Source organism: Gambusia affinis, linkage group LG04, assembly GCF_019740435.1.
Source record: "Gambusia affinis linkage group LG04, SWU_Gaff_1.0, whole genome shotgun sequence".
Lineage (NCBI taxonomy): Eukaryota > Metazoa > Chordata > Actinopteri > Cyprinodontiformes > Poeciliidae > Gambusia > Gambusia affinis.
The window spans coordinates 32047149-32066944 of NC_057871.1; the positions used below are offsets into that span (position 1 = coordinate 32047149).

The 19796-nt window shown below is 40.3% G+C and overlaps 1 protein-coding gene across 4 annotated transcripts in view; it reads right to left on the bottom strand.

Annotated features, from left to right (window-relative positions):
- Positions 1–19796, bottom strand: part of LOC122829855 (voltage-dependent T-type calcium channel subunit alpha-1G-like) — a 174154-nt gene that overhangs the window by 33827 nt on the left and 120531 nt on the right. For all 4 annotated transcript variants that reach the window (XM_044114740.1, XM_044114742.1, XM_044114741.1 and 1 more), the window contains 10 exons: positions 18895–19012; positions 18156–18311; positions 17435–17522; positions 9275–9465; positions 6762–7043; positions 6380–6480; positions 5974–6097; positions 2640–2708; positions 2286–2470; positions 37–163 (listed from right to left, as the gene is read on the bottom strand). In XM_044114740.1, coding sequence (XP_043970675.1) covers positions 37–163; positions 2286–2470; positions 2640–2708; positions 5974–6097; positions 6380–6480; positions 6762–7043; positions 9275–9465; positions 17435–17522; positions 18156–18311; positions 18895–19012 — 1441 coding nt within the window. The remainder of the gene's footprint in view (positions 1–36; positions 164–2285; positions 2471–2639; positions 2709–5973; positions 6098–6379; positions 6481–6761; positions 7044–9274; positions 9466–17434; positions 17523–18155; positions 18312–18894; positions 19013–19796) is intronic.

Sequence of the window (19796 nt, forward strand, 5' to 3'; positions counted from 1 at the left end):
ACAGAAGGTGAACAAGAATAAACAATATGTGTTTACCTGCACTCCCAGAATTCCAAACACGATGAAAAATGCACAGCAGATGAGAACAATGTTCCCAATCGGTCTAAGAGATGTAATCAGGGTCTCAACAACCAGTTTCAAACCTGGAGCCCGACTTATCACCCTGAAAAAAAACACAAAAACAACACTTGTGTACAGGGCTGTGAAAAAGTATTTGCCCTCCTAAAAATTTCTTCTGCTTTTGTTTTTGTTTGTCACTTTAATATTCTAATTCTAATATCAGGCAAAAATAACATGAGTAGATACAGAAAGCAAATTTCTAAAATGTTTTCATTGACTAAGGGGAGAAAGTGATTTCAACCAAATCATGAGTCATCTGTGATTAACCACATTTTTTGGTTTCAATGTCCTTAGCCACATTCAGGCCCGGTTAGTGCCTGATGTAAGAAATCTCTAACATCGAACCTTTCAGACAAAATGAAGTAGAATAACAGATCTGAAAAAGGACAGGTCACTCTCTGGACTAAAGGACTTCTAGAACTGTTCAGAAGAAACATCAATTATATCAGTATAGAACAAATTAAAAGAATATAACTAACACTTCGGGATTCCAGCAAAAATGATTACTGAATGATTTAGTTAGTCAAAAATGTCCCACCAGTTCCCTCTGTACTGACCTGTTGACTTTTTCAGCATCTCAAGTGTTTGAAAGGCACCCACCTTCCTGGTTGATAACCAAGAAGTTAATCACCCATGATTTTATAAGGATGTTATAGAATCATCCTTTTTTCATCAAACATATCTCTCTGCTTCTTAGGAGAGACTGGAAATGAGTAATTGTTAGGTAAATTGTATATATTATTATCAAATATTTGTTGTTTCATGTAGCCTTTAGTTTTTCCTATATAATGTTCTTGATTTATATACCTTTATAGTTTTATCTTAGCCTAAAGAATGTTTGTGTTGTTGTATTGCTCTGTTTCTTTCCTCCAGAAAGTCTCTCTGAAGAAAAGCAGTGACGACCAGGTCCAACCGGGTTTATCGCTCAGCAGAAACCTCGGCCTTCCTGACCTGTTAGATCGCTATAAAACTGTCACCGTACAACTTGCTCTGTTTTACCCTGTGCCTGGAACAGAAGAATCTAGTGTGTAGATAACATGTGTCTAGATAGTGATTGTCATTAGCGCTGCAACTATGTGATGATTTGTTTTCCCCGCCCTTTGAGAGTTGCAGCGTCCTATGTGATAGGGATCCTGAATGCAATAAAAAGAGAGGAGCAGGCAGATGTGATTTCAGAGTGGTAGATTCTTTTGTACTCGCGAGGAGAAACAGCGAGAGATGTGTTTTCTGTTACAAATTTCCTAACTCTCTTGTCTTTCCTGTGTTTGTTTAATTTGTCTTTAATAGGTGTTAAACTTGACAGTAATCCATGTTTCTGAACTCCTTGTTGGATTAGTTCAACTCTTTTTTTAACAGGAATTAGCCAGGTCACTCTGTCACGCTAGTCCAAAATGCCCAAGCATAATTTTTAACAGGTCCAAAGAAACCAGAGCACATTTCTCCAGTGATAGCATCTCGGCACTGACTGCCTATTTATTTCAGGATCAATTTAAAAGTTCTTTTATTGGCCTTCCGCCAGTTTATTTGACCAGCAGCCTGGTCGTTCCCTCAAGTCAGCTGACCAAATGCTGCTAGTGGATCCTAAATCCCAGAGGAAATTAAAAAGTGACTGAACCTTTTCTGTTGTGGCCCCAAACGAGCTTCCTCTGCACACAAGACAAGCACTCTCAGTTGATGTTTTAAAATCTTACTTGAAGAACCTTTTACTCTTTTGTTTTTAACTCAAACTGTGTCAGACATTGTTCTCACTGTTTAGTCTTAGTGATTGTACATTTCAGTGCAATGTTACTGTTTTTAACTCTGTAACTGGCTCAGTTCTAAGGCAAAATCCATCACTAAGAAACACAAAGGACTAAATAATATCTTGATATTCTTTGGATTAAAGAGAAACATCTATCTCAAATGCCATATGGCACATAGGGACCACTTTTTTATATTAATACATTAAACAATCATTTGAAAACTTAGTTTTGTATTTACTCACTCTATCATGGATGGATGTTTCAATGTGTTTGATGAGCCGAAATATTAAAGTGAGACAAAAAAAGGCAAGAACAAAAGAAGTCTGCCCAGGTCAAATACTTTGCCACAGGCTTGTAGTAAAACAGAAGAAGTACTTCAGGATGTCAGTGTAGTAGACACGAGGAAGTGTTCCATCGCCCTACCTGAGCGGCCGTAGGGTGCGAAGCAAGCGAAGGACTCGCAACATGCCCAGGATTCGATTTCCACCTGCTGATGCCATGGAGACCAGAATGTCCACCAGGGACACAAAAACCAGTACGCCATCCAGCACATTCCAGCTGCTCTGCAGGTACACACCTTCTCCAAAGTACAGGCCCATTGCTACAACCTGGTGACACACACACAGATCCAACTGAATTACTTAAACAATAAAAAAAAAAGTATGAGACATAAAAACTTCTCTGGTCCTCACCCAGGAAGAAAATGGACTCTTTTTATGAGCAAAAAACTCATATGAGTGAAATGCTAGTGCAGTAAAGGGGTTCTGTTATGCTTACCTTGATCATCATCTCGCCCACAAAGATGACAGTAAAGATGTAATTAGACACGCTGAGAAACATTCGCTCCTGTCACAAACACACACACAGGCACATGTATGAGAGCTTTCACTGACACAAAGCAAGAAGCATTTGTCATTTCAAAGATAATGTGTCCAAATAGCCTGAACAGAAACATAATACATAATGAGCTGAACAAAGGCCAACATAGAGTCCAGAGAAACTCTTTAGTTTATGTAGTGAAACTACTCATTACCTTAGCTCAACATTATCAGAACAAGAATCCAGAGAAAGTCCTACCAGTTTATAAATCACAGACTACTTATTCTTAGACATGGGGTAATAGTTTTTTGTTTTATTTTTTCTTTTGCTCTTCTTTTGGTTTGTTGTTTTGTTGTATTTCCTTCTAATTCATGTAAAGCACTTTGAATTGCCTTGTTGCTTAAATATGTTTTGTTAATATAATTACCTTACTTTGCTTACCATAGCTGAACAAACGTGATCGCTGGTCTCAAAATAAGATCATCAGCTACAAACAAGTGATCCCCACGCTGTGCAGATGGAAATATTTAGTTTTTTTCCCCCATTATCTTCAGTATGTGGTAAAACCTTGTGTACTTCACACAAGGCAAAAAGAAATTGTTCTCTCCAACAGAGGAAAAATAAATGGAATTATAAATTCAACTTACTGACTCTTCTTGAACCTAATACATTAATATCTAAATGGCGAAAGGATAATATCCACAGCACACGCGCAGACGAGCACACAAACACACACACACGTGCAGGACAGATAGGTGAGTGTACCCCCACACACGCATACACACACTCATATTGATCCTGTCTGTGGAAAACTGAGATATCTACACCTTTGTTCCGGTTCAACTGATGGCAATAATACAATAGATTGTTTGTCATTTTTAACAACCAATTTATATTTTAACATACATTTGTATGCAAATGTTTTCTTTGTCTGCGACAGACTGGCGGCCTGTCCAGGGTGACCCCACCTCTCGCCCGAAACGCTCGTTGGAAATAGGCTCCATCACCCCTCCTGACCCCACTATGGACAAGGGTGTAAGAAAATGGATGGATGGATGGATGTTTTCTCTGTCCTAATTATTGCTTTTTGTTATGTTTTTGAATAAATCAATCAATGAGTTTTATTTAACTTTATCAAGCAAGGATAAAAACCCACTAACCTACTTTTCAAAGGAGTCCTGACCAACAGGCAGAAACAAATACAGCACAAAAAAATTGCACAGTTAAAAGAAAATTACAAGTTATAAAAAACAAGTACCGTACACGCATATCCGTACAGACCCGTAAAGCTCCACAAACACCTTACAGACCCATGCAGACCCGTAAATACCCGTGAAAACCATACTTATGCATAAAAACCCGTACAGAGCTGAACAAGCCCCTGAAGACCTGCAACAATACTTAAAAACCCGACTTCATTCATAGTATTGTAAGTTTATTTGAATTCCAGAGGCGAGCAGAACAATGTTCCCAAACAAATACAATATGCTCTGGAAGGTGTGTATGTTGTAAATAACTTCATAAACCCTTTTCTTATTTTGCTTAAAAATCACCTTCATAAACAGGATTTGTCCAAATATCAATAGTACTGTATGTTTAATTTTGACCCTGTCACAATCATTTTAAACATGTAGATTTTGGGTATGCTGTGGTGACGTAGGGGACATCGCGACCCACATTTGGAGGCCTTCAGTCCTCGACGCGGCGGTCGCAGGTTTGATTCCCGGACCCGGCCGACATTTGCCACATGTCTTCCCCCCTCTCCTTTCAGCCTACTGTCAAATAAGGGACACTAGAGCCCATGAAAGACCCCCTGGTGGGGAGAAAAAAAACCCATGTAGATTCAACTCTTGTTTTTTAAAACAGATACTCGTCCAAAGACAATATCACTTGTCTTTGTCTCTTCCAGGTTCGACTGTTGCAATTCCCTGTTTTTTTAAAATCTGGCAAAAACTTTCAAAACCTTCAATACATTCAAAATAGTGCAGCTAAGAGTTTACTGAGAGTTCGTAAATCTGAACATATTGCACTTATTCCCCATAACCTCTAATGGTATCCTGTTATCTACAGATTTCAGTATAATTAAATTCAATCAATCAAATTTGTATGGCACATTTCAGCAGCAAGGTTTTCAGAGTGCTTTACATCATAACAAGCACAAAAACACAAAGTCATGCAACATAGAATCAACAATCAAAACATTACATTAAGTCAAGTGTCATCATTAAATTAGTAATTGATTACGTTTCATATCCAACTCTGAGCAGGTAGGTTTTTAGTACAGATTTAAAGGCACTCAGTGTTTCAGCTGTTTAACAGTTTTCTGGAAGTTTGTTCCAGATTTGTGGTACATAGAAGCTGATCGATGCTTCTCCATGTTTGGTTCTGGTTGTTGCAGAGCAGAACCAGAAGCAGAAGACCTGAGAGGTCTGGAGCAGATCTTTAATGTATTGTGGTGCTGAGCTGTTCACTCATTTATAAACTAACAACAGTTTTTCAAAGTCTATTCTCTGAGCTACAGGGAGCCAGTGAAGGACTTTAGAACTGGGCTGATGGGCTCTATCTTCCTGGTTTTAGTGAGAACATCAGCAGCAGCATTCTGGATCAGCTGCAGCTGGAGGAGTGATTCGTTGGACAGACCTGTGAAGATGCTGTTAAAGTAATCAATGCAATTATAATTATATAAATATAAGCTTTCTCTCATTACTCATCAATGTTTAAATGGAATTTCACCAGACTATCTGAAGGACCTTCTTGTTCCATATTCATCTTCGCATTCATTATGGTCTCCACCTTTCACAGACTAAATGATGGACCATGGGAGATCGGGCATTCTGTGTGGCTGCCCCGCCTCTGGACCTCTCTCTGGCCGTAAGAGCTCCACAATCTTTGGCTCACTTTAAAAGAAGCTTAAAGACTTTTCTTTTTAAACATGCCTTTTCTATGTCTGCATGAGTTTATCATTGGTTTTAACCTTTATAATTTCTTTAAACCTGCTGTGATTGTTATTCTCTGTGATTACATGGATGTAGCACTTTGATTCTTTTCAATCAATCAGTCAGTCAATGATTGATTGATTGATTTGATTCTGTTGTTAATAAAAAGTTTGTTACAAATTAAATCTATTATTATTATTATAAAACCACTGAGGTTGAGATCACCCTGCAAAATTAACATCTCAAATGTTGTCATTAAAAACTACAGAACACTGTGGAATTCATCTCTGTTATATGAACTGCTCCTATGACCTGTAATTTAATTGTGCAAATGTATGTCTGTGTGTGTTTGCTACCATGCTCTTAGGATGTATATCAGGCCTCTCTAGCGCTACGGTGATGCAGTTCAGAAAAATGAAAAGCAGGACGATGTGATCAAACATCTTGTGACTTATGACCTTCTGACACCACAGCCTCAGTCTAAAGAGAGACACAATCAGAAGAGAAACAACATCAGCTACAGCTCCAGGCTTTACACAAAACACAAGGATCAATTCTTTCATAAGACTGTGTCCACACACAGTGTACACTCACACTTCCTTGAATTGAAAATAGTGATTACTAAGAGTTAGCTACAAAATTGACAAGTTCACTGTGAATGTTCACACTTGCTGCGGTTTATCCACTACTCAGACTATAAGTGGCATGTCTGTTTTCATGAGTGTGTGTGGTATTTCTTTTCTCTGTTTTTTGTTCATTTACTCATTTTGTGGAGCAAATAGATACAGTGACCACTCTTCATGCTCTCTGCACCACAGAGGTTCATATGGCTCCAGCATCTTCTTCAACCTCTTACATAGCATCTGCAAAAAGCACACAAATACACAAGCACACATACACATCAGTCACAGAATGGCTGCATGCCTTGATGCACCAATACATGGAATATGATTTGTTATTTTATAGCACACGTTCATTAAATGGTCATTGTCTTGAAATGTTTATTGCTGCAAATAAATGTTAATATTCAAGTTACAAAAAAATCCCAACTCACCTCAGGATGCAACTTTTAATCAATATTTCTGCTTTAATGTGATTTTACATGTTCTGATTTGGTGTAAGGAATTGCTTATTTTTCTTTCACCTCTTCAGTGTCTTCCTCATCAAGATCACTGTGGAAATATGATGTGGCCTTGTTGTAACCCAGCTCTGGAAGGTGAAAGGTGGTGCCATTGCAGTCTGGTGAGAGCAGGATGGGAACCTGCAGGTGGTCCGACTGGTCCAGAGACTGCTCCCTGCTGCTGGGGCTGGAGGATGACAGGAGAGACTCCATCTCCCCCGACTGGCTCCTCCGGTGCAGGCTGGGAGCTCTGCCGCTGCTCGTCCAGCTGGAGCGCCGGCTCTCCGGACTGCCATCCCACAGAGTCTCCAGGGAGAAAAAAATAACTTGGAAGACATCTCTCTCAGCATTTTCATTTTACCCTACTTAGATTCCTGGATATAGTGTTCTAAGGCTATATAGATAAATATTCAAATTATTCAGAAAAATTTCAGACTATCACTGTTTTTTTTTTTTTGTAATTTGATACCAAGAGCCAAACCTACTGAAATATTTTAAATGACTTTATCTATTGATCAAGTTATATATATATATATGTACTCTGTATATATATTAACTAGTTTTTACCTGGTGAGGAAACATTTGGTTTTTATCACCTCTTGTCTTCATCACTGTTTCCTGGATGCAATGAATTGATTTGAATCGATTTCGTATTTGAATGGGACATTGCATAATATTGAAAATATAATATTGCCATAAATACACCTGACATAAAAAATAATAATACAATAAAGAGGTTTGTTTTTATGTTTTTTAGTTTCAAGATACTCAAAATTGAAATAAACAATAGGACAGAATTAGATTTAAAAAAATTCTATATTTTTGGGTAATGTAATGAAACCTGCACTTATTCAACACATCCACTGAGCAACAACTGTATTTCATCTTGGTCTAGTCCAGTGCTCAGGCCCCTCTGCTCTGCATGTTTTAGATGTGCCCCTCTTTTGGAGCAGCTGATCCAAATGATTGCATTACCTGTTCTGCAGGCATCAAGTACTGCAGAGGCCGGTTAATCACTCTTAGATTCAATCCAGGTGTGTAGCAGCAGGGAAACACCAAAAACATGCAGGGCAGGAGGGTGTGAGGACTGGAATTGAGAAGCACTGGTTTAGACCAAGCAAACTGCCTAGTTTGACAGTGGTCAAGTTCATAATCAAATGTAATATATCTGTCAGAAAGTATCAGCAGAAACGCTACAGATTCACTCAAATCAGCAGTAATAAACTGATTTAATCCTTCTTCTAGTTGTGACATTGATGTAATAATATCAATGCATGGAAAAAGACTGTATTTTCTCATTCCTTATTCATTCCCTCATGTGAAGGTGCATGATTATGTAACTCAGATATGAGCCAAGCTACATACAGCTGCTTCTGCTGTTTTTGTTCATCAATATTGGTTAAAACAGGTCTACGTCTTCTAAAGTGAATTTAATAAATCACATTTAGACCAAATTAATACCAAAATTAGCCTTCATTTCTTTGGACCATTTAAGCATTACTTTGACAAATTTTTAACAACAAAAAAACCTCACTGGTGACATGACCCACAAAGGGCATTTGTTGTGCTTGGCAGATTGATATCTGCAGTGTAACGCAGTGGTCCTTAAAGTGTGGGGCGCACTCCCTAGGGGGCCTGGGGGGCAGTGCCATTGCAGGGGTTGCAGGAAGCGGTAAGGATGGAAAAAAAAAACAAAAAAAACAGTTACACAAAAGTGTTTCAATGTAAAGGTGGTTTGTAGTTTGTTTTATTGCAATCTGAAGTGTGAAATGTACCCAGTTGATTTTTTATTTTTGGGGGGCGTGAGGAGGTAAAGGGGGAGGTTATTGTAATCCATAGGGGGCCCAGAATATCTTTGGGAACCACTGGTGTAATGGTATGTGAACATGTGTCAAAGCTTTACTTTATCAGACTAAAAAAAAATCCATGTTAAAGTAATTTTTTGCATTTGAGTGATTAACAACCAGACCCTAGAAGGGCAGAAAATACAATGTTGTGTAAACGAGACTGAACTCTATGAAGTTTACTGTGACTCAAGATGGGTTCAGTCTTTATGTTTGTTCATGTTTCTGTGACAAGAAGAGCAAGAATCTGCAGCAAGAATTTCAGCTTTACTGGAAATGATGGTTTGAATTTAGAAAAAGGCATGTGCATGAACTCACCTGAGGCACAATCCATTAAACGTGGTATTTAACTAAGGAGAACATTGTGTCCTTTCTTTCTCGAGGGTTTCGTGGTTCACTAAATCAATATTTGATTATAGTAAAAAAACGGAAAAAAGACTTTGACTGGTTTCAAAATATTTACATTGGCAAATGTTTCAAATGTCTCCAGACTTACAAATATAACAGTTTTAGGGGAATAAAAGAAATTAAAATCTTGAATTATTTTTCTAAAAACTAATTGCAGAACTTAGAAATGTATGTTAACATTAAGAAAACTTTATTTGCTTTTTAAAAATGTCCTTTCTCTTGTACAGTTTTAGTAAACCTGAACTGCTGTGTAGAAATATCAAGTATGATCTTGTCCAACCTTACCAACGACCTTTGCTCCAAACTGTTGACCTCCATGGAAACTCCACTCAGCCTCCGGGACAAGTTGGAGTTTATGATGGGCGTGGCTGTAGTGTGTGTAATGATGGGCAGCGGAGGAGGAGCGGGGTGAGGCATGGAGGCCTTGGGGTTCAAGAGACCATTGGGGCTCAGCATCATAGCCTGGATCTTAAGTTCTGCATTCACAAAGGAAAAGAAGCTGAAAATTATCATGAAAATATCCAAAAACTCAATCACAGAGATATTAATTGTCTACATACATAAATCCAGAAACAACAAGGGTCACATCTCATGGATTAAATTTTCCAACATCAAGATGGAATTCAGTCTGTTTATTCTAGTTCTGTAGTTTATATATATATATATATATATATATATATATATATATATATATATATATATCAATTCAGCTGATCAGATACACATACATTCTCCCAAAACCTTAAACAACATCAAAGCAGCCCATGAAATACAAAACATTGCATCCATCCAGGCTGTGTTAACATAATAATTATGTAAATATACATTGTTATATGTTTTCTGTTTAGTTACAAAATGGGTTTTGTGGGTTAGAGTACAAAGATTCATTAATTTTGGTTAAAAATAATATAAAGTTTAAAAGCTCAGACGTAATCATCTGGCTAAAATTGAGAAGCAACTAACCACACTGGAAGACGCTTTCCATAGCTCCAATTCTGACCACATATTTACCTCTATTGTGAACCTAAAGTATGAATATAACTGCATTTTGGGTGAGCGGGTTATGGATGATATTCAGAGGCTGCATCAGAAGTATTTTGAACTGGGGGACAAAGCAGATAAAATACTATCTAGGCAGTTGAAGGGAATGCAGGCTGAGCGAGCCATTAATAAGATACTTTCTCCATCAGGCCAGCTTCTGACAGATCATCAGCTAATAAACAATGCTTTCTTTCAATACTACAATAAACTTTATGCCTCCAATACAACTGCATCTACAGAGGATATCACACGCTTTCTTCAGTCATTGGACATTCCAACTCTTACAGATGCCGCCAGGCTGGAACTAGATGGTGAGGTGACTCTTGAGGAGATAAGGACAGCAATCCGCTCTTTTCCTAGTGGAAAGGCATGCGGCCCTGACAGCTTTGGTATTGAGTTTTACAAGTCTCATATCGATATAGTGTTACCACTCTTACTGCGTATGGTCAGGTCTTCCGTGGAGGTTGGCCATTTTCCTGAATCTTTATATGATGCTATTTGTCTTTTACTCAAAAAAGACAAAGACCCTACCAATGTGGCATCATATCGCCCCTTGAGCCTGCTTAACTCTGATCAGAAAATTATTGCTAAGGTCTTAGCCAACCGATTGTCTTCACACATCAGTGGTACATCCAGATCCAGATCAATCTGGATTCATTCCAGAAAGATTCTCTTTCTCCAACACAAGAAGACTATTTAACATTATGTACTCTCATGCTTTCCCCAACTCAGCAATCATATCTTTGGATGCTCAGCAGGCTTTTGATCAGGTGGAGTGGGGATACATGTTCGCTGTTCTAAGTAGATTTGGCTTTGGCACAGGTTTTCTGTCTCTGATAGAAATGCTTTACGCTCATCCCAGGTCTCAGGTGTTGACCAATAGAGGTAGATCACCCACCTTTCTACTGAAATGTGGTACTAGGCAGGGCTGCTGCTTGTCTCCCATGCTTTTTGTTTTGGCTTTGGAACCCTTGGCTGTTGCCATCAGGTCTAATCAACTTATCACAGGTATCACATGCGGTACATCAGAGCACGTCATAGGTTTATATGCAGATGATGTAGTCTTGACATTGCTTGATGCTAGTGCCTCTCTTCCACCGCTTCTTGAGGTGCTGCAGAGCTTTGGACAGCTCTCTGGTTTCACAATCAACTGGATTAAGTCTGCCTTTGTCCCTCTGTCTGATGGACTTGACTCTGGTTTCCTGAATAGTTTACCATTAAAAATCGCCCATGACCACTTTATGTATCTTGGTATCAAAATTCCCGTAAACTCCAAGCTACTTTTCCAATTAAATTATTTAGAGTTACTCTGTAAGCTAAGAAAATGGATCGACAGTTGGCGGCTACTCCCACTCTCATTAATTGGTCGTACTAATATTATCAAAATGGTTGTTCTTCCTAAGTTTATTTATCTCTTCCAAAATATCCCAATTTTTATTCCTTCTTTCTTTTTTAATACATTGGATTCAATTATTATGCCATTCATTTGGGCATACAAACCTTCCCGAATCTCTATAGCACATTTACAGAAAGCTAGAGGGGAGGGTGGCTTTGGCCTTCCGATATTTCGGCACTATTATTGGGCCTGCAATGCGAGGGCTTGGACATTCTGGACGTCAGGCTCTGCCGAGGCGGGGACTCCTTCCGTCTCTCTCCCTGGCTGGCCTCAGATTGAATCTCATAACTTGTTACTACAAACTTCTGCTTCATTACCTGCAATATTATTCTCTAAACCAGATATCTCCCTCAAGAGGCTCTTGTCTGACTTCATACTTAAGAACTCAGTCAAGATTTTGACACAAATAAAGAGGGTCTTGAAACTCCCAGACCAGATCTGTCCATTTATAATGTAATAACCCCTGCTTTAAGCCAGGCCTCTCAGATCCTGCCTTCAAACTCTGGTCGGCCAGGGGTCTCTCCTCTCTCAAGGATCTTTTTATCAATAAACAGATTTCATCATACCCTCAGCTACAGTCTAAATTCAATTTGTTCCCAAAGGATTTTTTTTCGTTATTTGCAGGCTAGGAGTTTCGCAAACCAACTTGCTCTGAGCACAAATCAGCTTTCAGCGCAACATATTTTTTATGATCTTCTTATAAAACTTCCCACTTCCAGACATCTAATCTCACTGTTTGTAAATGTTTTCTCTATGCCAACGTCGTCTACTCATATCAGAGACGCCTGGTCAAATGATTTGGGAGTTACTATTTCCACTGCGCTTTGGGATCGTGTGCTGTTGGGAATAAAAAACTGCTCCATTAATGCCAGATTGCAACTAATCCAGTTTAAAGTGGTGCATCGCCTGCACTACCCTAAAGCAAGGTTGAATAAAATATTCCCTAGTCATTCAAGTACATGTGACAAATGTGGACATCCTAAGGCTATCCTTGGACATCAATTCTGGCACTGCCATTATTTAACAACCTTATGGTCTGACATATTTAGTCTTTACCAAACGGCATACAAACATCAGATACCTTCGGACAGTCTTATTGCTCTGTTTGGCGTTTCTGACTCCTGCTCTGCTCTGCCCCTGCCTGTTCGAGAGGCTCTGACCTTTGGGATGGTCATGGCTAAACGTGTCATTCTTACAGAGTGGAAGTCTGCCTCCCCTCCCTCCTTTAAATGTTGGCTGAATAACATGGTTTCTTGTTTACATCTTGGAAAAAATATGTTACACTCTCAATAATAATGTACCCAGATGTGTTGGGACGTGGGGGCCATTCCTTGAACTTTTGAGTAATACCACTGGACACGTGTAGTGACTGACTAGTGTCTGCTCTGTGGCTCTGCTGCCTCCCTGCCAGTCAGAAAGGCTGTAGGTTGGCCTCTCGGTTTGTACACAAGTGATTTAATACACCCTGATGCATTCATTTCCAGCAGTATGCGGAGGAGCTGAATATTTTATTTAGTTATCTTACTTGTTTTGTTGAACATATTAACCTTCCCTTTTTTTTCTTCTTTTCTTTCTTTCTTTCTGTTTCCCCCCATCTATATTTGCTGTTCTATCTTCTATCCTTAATAACTTGGGGCAGGTTGGGTCGGGGGATCACTGTTTTTGTTGTTTATTTTCTGGTTACATAAATGATAGTTGGACAGTCGTATTCTGGAATTTATTTGTAACTACAATCTTGTTTGGATTCATTCACTGATGATGACAATGTAGATGATCCCAATGCCAGAGACAACCCACGCCAATTGGTCATCGCAGTCTGATTGATGTTCCGGATACCATTGTATTTTGATAACTGTACTGCATTTGTCGAAAACAATAAATATATTAAATAAAGAGAAACTCTGAAACCCTCTCTGTGTTTCAGAAGACACAGGGGAAAAAAATAACAAAAAATAAATAAATAATAATAATAATAATAATAATAATAATAATAATAATAATAATAATAATAATAATAATAATAATAATAATAATATAAAGTATGTCATCCATCAGCAGTCACTGTTTAGAAACTATTTCAGTAATTTACCAGTAGGTGTCAGTATTACTCCACCAATGACAAAGATATTGAGGGAGAAGCGGAGTTTTCAGAGAAATAACTTGTATCAGACAGAGAAATCATTGTGCGTCTGTAACAACAAACTGAGATTATGAATAACTAGATCAGTATTTCGCCAGTAGGGGTCATAGTTACTCCACCAATGAGAAAGAGATTGAGGGAGAGGCAGAGTTTTCAGAGAGACAACTTGCATCGGACAGAGAGCTAAAGATGATATATAACTACACCATTATTTCGCCAGTAGAGGACAGTATTACTCCACCAAAGACATAGAGCTAGAGCAATTGAGTTCTCAGAGAAATAACTTGCATCAGACAAAGAAATTTACGGTGGCCCTGAGGTGCAACACACTACAACATTAACAAGGCACAATTGCAAATTCAAAAACACAATAACATTAACGAAAGCACAACAACATTAACGAAGCACAATTACAAATTCAGAAACACAACAACATTAACAAAAACGGAAAGGGTATGTCCTAGTAGGAGACTTAAGAAATCAATTTACTGTACAAAGTGGACCCACTGCCTTTACGTTATGTTTTTTAATTCATATCTTGAAATAGCAAATGAACATTGAATTATGGAATTGTGTTAATATGTTCATGAATACATCACTGTAAAGGTGTGTGTGTGTTCATCAATAAAAACGATTTATCAGAATCGGCCGTATCCAATGTAATTATTGTGCCCCAAAACAATGAAATAATCTCATCAAAAAGTTCGAAACGTCCATTTTTTCATTCCTATATAATAATGTGTGAGAGATTGTGTCAGTGGCATTCATTAACTTGAAATACTTTGCAGAACAGCACTTTACAAAGTTCGGTCCATTTACTTGTATAAGTTTGCTTGTAGATAAGCCACTTTCAATATGGCGGACACTATACACCAGCTCAAGCGATAACTTCCGATTCAAAAGCACTGTGGTCCAATCAGCAATTTCTCAGGTCTCCAACTGGGACATACCCTTTCCGTTAATGTTGTGTTTTCATTAATATTGTGTTTTTGAATTTGTAATTGTGCTTCCTTAATGTTGTAGTACTTCCGTTAATGTTGTACTGTTTTTGTTAATTTTGTACTGCTTTGCACCTATGGGCCACCACAGAAATTACTGTCTGTCTGTAACAACAAACTGACAAAAAGATGATGACTAACTAGATCAGTATTTCGCCAATAGGGGTCAGTATTAATCCACAAAAGACCAAGAGATTGAGGGAGAAGCAGTTTTCAGAGAAATAACTTGCATCAGACAGAGAAATGAAAAAAAGATAATGAGTAACTACATCAGTAATTCGCCAGTAGGGGTTACAGCGTCACTCCACCAATGACAAAGAGATCGATGGAGAAACACATATGGTCCTCTCTAAATCAAAAATGCATCATCAGATTTCCATGTAACGTTTTATGATTGACTCTTGTGAACCTCTAATGAGCCCAAAAGCATTGAATTGTAATGGGACTACACTGCAACCTTAGTTTAATCCTTCAGTTATAGCTCCTCACCGTGTCAGCCGATCAGCACCAGATTTTTTGTATATCATCGGGAAGTGTTGCCAAACACATCATTGCATATCACCTGGTGGACGGGCGCGGGAACTGTGTGAAAGGATCTGCGGTGGCTGGCGGGCACCACTGCAGACCCGCACCACTGAAAACCCGCGGGGGTACCGGAACTCCCACGGTAGCCAATAGGCTGGAGCAGCGCTGAGGTACAATTACTGTACTAATCAGAATACCATAAAGTCTTTCATCCATCCATCCACCTTCTTTCACTTATCCAGAGTCAGGTCACAGGGGTAGCAGCATCAGAAGGGAGGCCCAGACTTCCCTTTCCCCAGCCACTTGTTCTAGCTCCTCTGGGGCGTTCCCAGGCCAGCTGAGAGACATAGTCCCTCCCATGTGTCCTGGGTCTTCCCCGAGCCCCCTGCCAGTGGGACGCGCCCAGAACACCTCACCAGGAGGCATTCTGACCAGATGCCTGAGCCACCTCAACTGGCTCCTCTCGATATGAAGGAGCAGTGGCTGTACTCTGAGTCCCTCCCGGATGACTGAGGTTCTTACCCTGTCTCTAAAGGAGAGCCCAGACACCCTTCGGAGAAAACACAAAGCTCATAACCATAGATGAGGGTGGAAAAGTAGATCGACCAGTAAATCGAGAGCTTCGCTTTTTGGCTCAGCTCTCTCTTCACCATAACGGGCCGGTACAATGCCCACTTGACGGCAGATGCTGCACCAATCTATTCAGGGTTCCTAGAGAGGAGGGTCCATCGGATAGTCAACCTCGGATTCAGGAAGAGCAGTGTATTTTTCGTCCTGATCATGGAACACTGGACCAGCTCTACACCCTCAGCAGGGTCCTAGAGGGTTCTGGGAGTTCACCCAACCAGTCTGCATGTGTTTTGTGGACTTGGAGAAGGCGTTTGACCGTGTCCCTGAGGGAGCCCTGTGGGGGGTTCTCTAGGAGTATGGGGTACCGGGCTCCTTGATATGGGCTGTCAGGTCCCTGTATGACCGGTGTCAGAGTCTGTTCCGCATTGCCGGCAGTAAGTCGGTCTCGTTTCCAGTGAGGGTTGGACTCCGCCAGGGCTGCCCTTTGTCACCGATTCTGTTCATTACTTTTATGGACAGAATCTCTAGGTGCAGCCAGGGTGTTGAGGGGATCCGTTTTGGTGGCCTTAGGATTGCATCTCTGCTTTTTGCGGATTATGTGGTTCTGTTGGCTTCATCGGGTCGTGATCTGCAGCTCTCGCTGGAGCAGTTCGCAGCCGAGTGTGAAGCGGCTGGGATGGCGATCAGTGCCTCCAAATCCAAGGCCATGGTCTTGAGCCGGAAAAGGGTAGAGTGCCTTCTCCGGGTCAGGGGGGGTGTCCTGACCCGAGTGGAGGAGTTCAAGTATCTCGGGATCTTGTTCACGAATGAGGGAAGAAGGGAGCGGGAGATTGACAGGCGGATTGGCGCAGCGTCTGCCGTCAAGCGGGCGCTGTACCGGTCCGTCGTGATGAAGAGAGAGATGAGCCAAAAAGCGAAGCTCTCGATTTACCGGTCGATCTACGTTCCCACCCTCATCTATGGTCATGAGCTTTGGGTCATGACCAAAAGATCGAGATCGCGGATACAAACGGCCGAAATGGGTTTTCTCTGTAGGGTGGCTGGGCTCTCCCGTAGAGATAGGGTGAGAAGCTCAGTCATGCAGGAGGGACTCAGAGTAGAGCCGCTGCTCCTTCACGTCGAGAGGGGCCAGTTGAGGTGGCTCGGGCATCTGGTCAGGATGCCTCCTGGACGCCTCCCTGGTGAGGTGTTCTGGGCACGTCCCACCAGGAGGAGACCCCGGGGAAGACCCAGGACACGCTGGAGGGACTATGTCTCTCTGCTGGCCTGGGAACCCCCTGGGATTCCTCCAGAGGAATGGGCCTCCCTTCTGAAGCTGCTATCCCCGCGACCCGACCCCGGATAAGTGGAAGAAAGTGGATGGATAGATGGATGGATGGAGGCCTCATAATAAAAGAGTGTGTAGTTTTCACACTAAAAACTGGTGTACAGTCAAACTCTATTAAATAATAGAGAAACATTTTTTAAAATCACCTCTAGCAGAGGAGAAACAAAACATCATTACATTTTTTTTTTATTTTAATCTGCAGATTGTGAGAAGGTGACACATGCAGCTGATTTAGATGGTCACATACATCAACTGACCAGAGATGCTTTTCAATTTAACTGAGAATTGCCTGTTGTATGCAACATCATATAATATAATCTATTTAATGTAATTGCATCACCAGGAAGTTGATCTGCAAACCAACTTGGATAATGGACAGCTTATGTAGTACTTGTAATTCAAGGGTCAGACAAAACTTCAAAAGCAAACCGTCAAAGCCACCTTTTACCTGCAGCATAGAGCTCTTTGAGGTTCTCCTCCTCCTGATAGCCCAACGACTGCCTCTCATCATCAGACTCTGATTTGTTGGCATCACCCTGTAACACACAGGGGCACACGTACACCGAGATGACTCCTGTCATCACAATCTTTATCACCATCACCATCAACCCTTTGTTGCACACACTTCTGAGTTGTCTAAAGATCGGAGGAACTTGGGAGGGATTGATTAAGAGACAAAGGACAGGAGACAAACAGGGAGACGGAGGGAATCTCCAGTGTTCCCTAGTTGAGTTATGTGCATTGCTTTGGCAGAAATCTCCTGTCGTCACGCCAATATAGCTTTACTGAATTTAATTAAAATTCACACCAGAAAGATTGAGGCAGACAGCTTTGGCAAAGGGTATCTATGCATGTGTGTTTGCATGATGGAAAGCAAGTGTTCTCAGATGATGGATATAAAAGATGGAAACTAAACAACAAAAGCACACCAGCTGTAAACGGCAAGCGATATCAAACAGTCTTCTACACTGACCAGGAGAGTATTGTCAGCGTGTGTGCATGTTGGTGAGAAAGACAGATACACAGAGAGGGGAGGGAGAGAAAAAGAGAGGGTAGAGTGATAAAAGAGACACAGCTCTCAGGAAGCTTTGGTATCATTAGCACAACAGAGCACAATTATGTTCATTTCCTCTAAGTAGCTCTAATAAAAACAGCATCGTTGCCCTTACTTCTGCCTGAAAACCCTCAACTAAAATGGCAACAAGCAGGTTGAAGAGTACGTAGTTTCCAAACGTCATGAGGGCCACGAAGTAGAGGGCAGCCAGCGGGGAGGTGGAGGCCATCCCATTGTACAGCACAGAGTTCCAATCCTCCTGGGTGAGGATCTGCAGATTAGAGAAAAGCTTTCAGAAGTCATAAGGTAAGGAAAAAAACACACGCTAAATCACCTCAAACACAGGCTAATTTGCAATCGGGTGGGTTGAAGCATGAAAATATTTGCATTCTTTTCATTTGAGTTTTTGTAAGTGATAGAATAATATCGTATGGTGTGTGTGTTTTACTGCTGCCTCTGTGAAGGCTTTTTTACCTGCCCACTGGGAGGTTTTTTTTAAATATATTTTGAAAGGAAAAAAGAGCGTGACTGCTCCCTCACTTGAGCAAATGAAATAACAGAGAAGGTAATTAGCAGATACAGTTTGAATGTTATTCATGTTCACTGTAAAATTGTATCTACAATGTACACTGCTGTGACTAAGTATTTGCTCCCTTACAGATCTCTTCTATTTTTGTTTTTTGTCACACGCTTCACATCATCACACAAATTTTAGAATCAGAAAAATATAACCTGAGTAAATATAACATGCAGTTTTCAACTGATGACTTTATGTATTAAGAGAAAAAAGCTGTACAAACACTTGATGTGTTTCTTCTCTCTGTCTGCATGTGAGGCATTAAAGTTTGTCTTACCTGAAACACAGTAACAGTTGCCCAAAGCAGAGAATCAAAGTTTTTCCTGTCTGCCAAAGTTTCTCCACTTTCTTGACGCAAACCAAACTTACAGCCAAACAGATGCATTCCTAAAATGCTGCAAACCACAATCAGACAAGAAAGCACCTGCATCACACAGTTATATCATGAGTTAAATTCACACAAACATCAGAGACTTCTAGCAGCCTATAAGATTGGTGAATTTCACTCAGGTTTTAAATCCCACCATAGCACAAAGACAGCCCCTTATAAGAGTTTGTAATGATCTTCTTTTAACTGCTGGTTCAGGAAGCTCTGCTGTTTTAATGCTTTAAAAACTTTCAGCTGCCTATGATACTGTGGACTGTAGTATTTTATTCAAGGGTGTAACTTTGTTACAAGTTACAAGTTGGTGGGGGCGCATTGTGGGGAAGAGGAGGGTGCTGATGCACCCACAGTTATGTGACTCGAATGCCTTTTTGTGCAAAAAATACAGCCAAAACTTAAAAACAGTGGAGATAAAAAGTATTCAGTCAACCACCAACTGTCCAAGGTCTCCCACTTAATAAGCTGAGAGGCCTATAATTGACATCATAGGTAGACCTCAACTATGAGACAAAATGAGAAAACATATGTAGAAAATCACATTTTCTGATTTTTTTTAAAGAATTTATTTGCTAATTATACTGATATATAAGTAATTGATCACAGACCTGTAATTTTTTTAAGAGGCCCCTCTGTCCTCCACTCATTTCTGCGGTAATGGCACCTGTTTGAACTTATTAGTATAAAAGACACCTGTCCACAACCTCAGTCACACTCCAAACTCCACTATGGTGAATACCAAAGAGCTGTGCAAGAACACCAGAAACAGAATTGTAGACCTGCACCAGGCTGGGAAG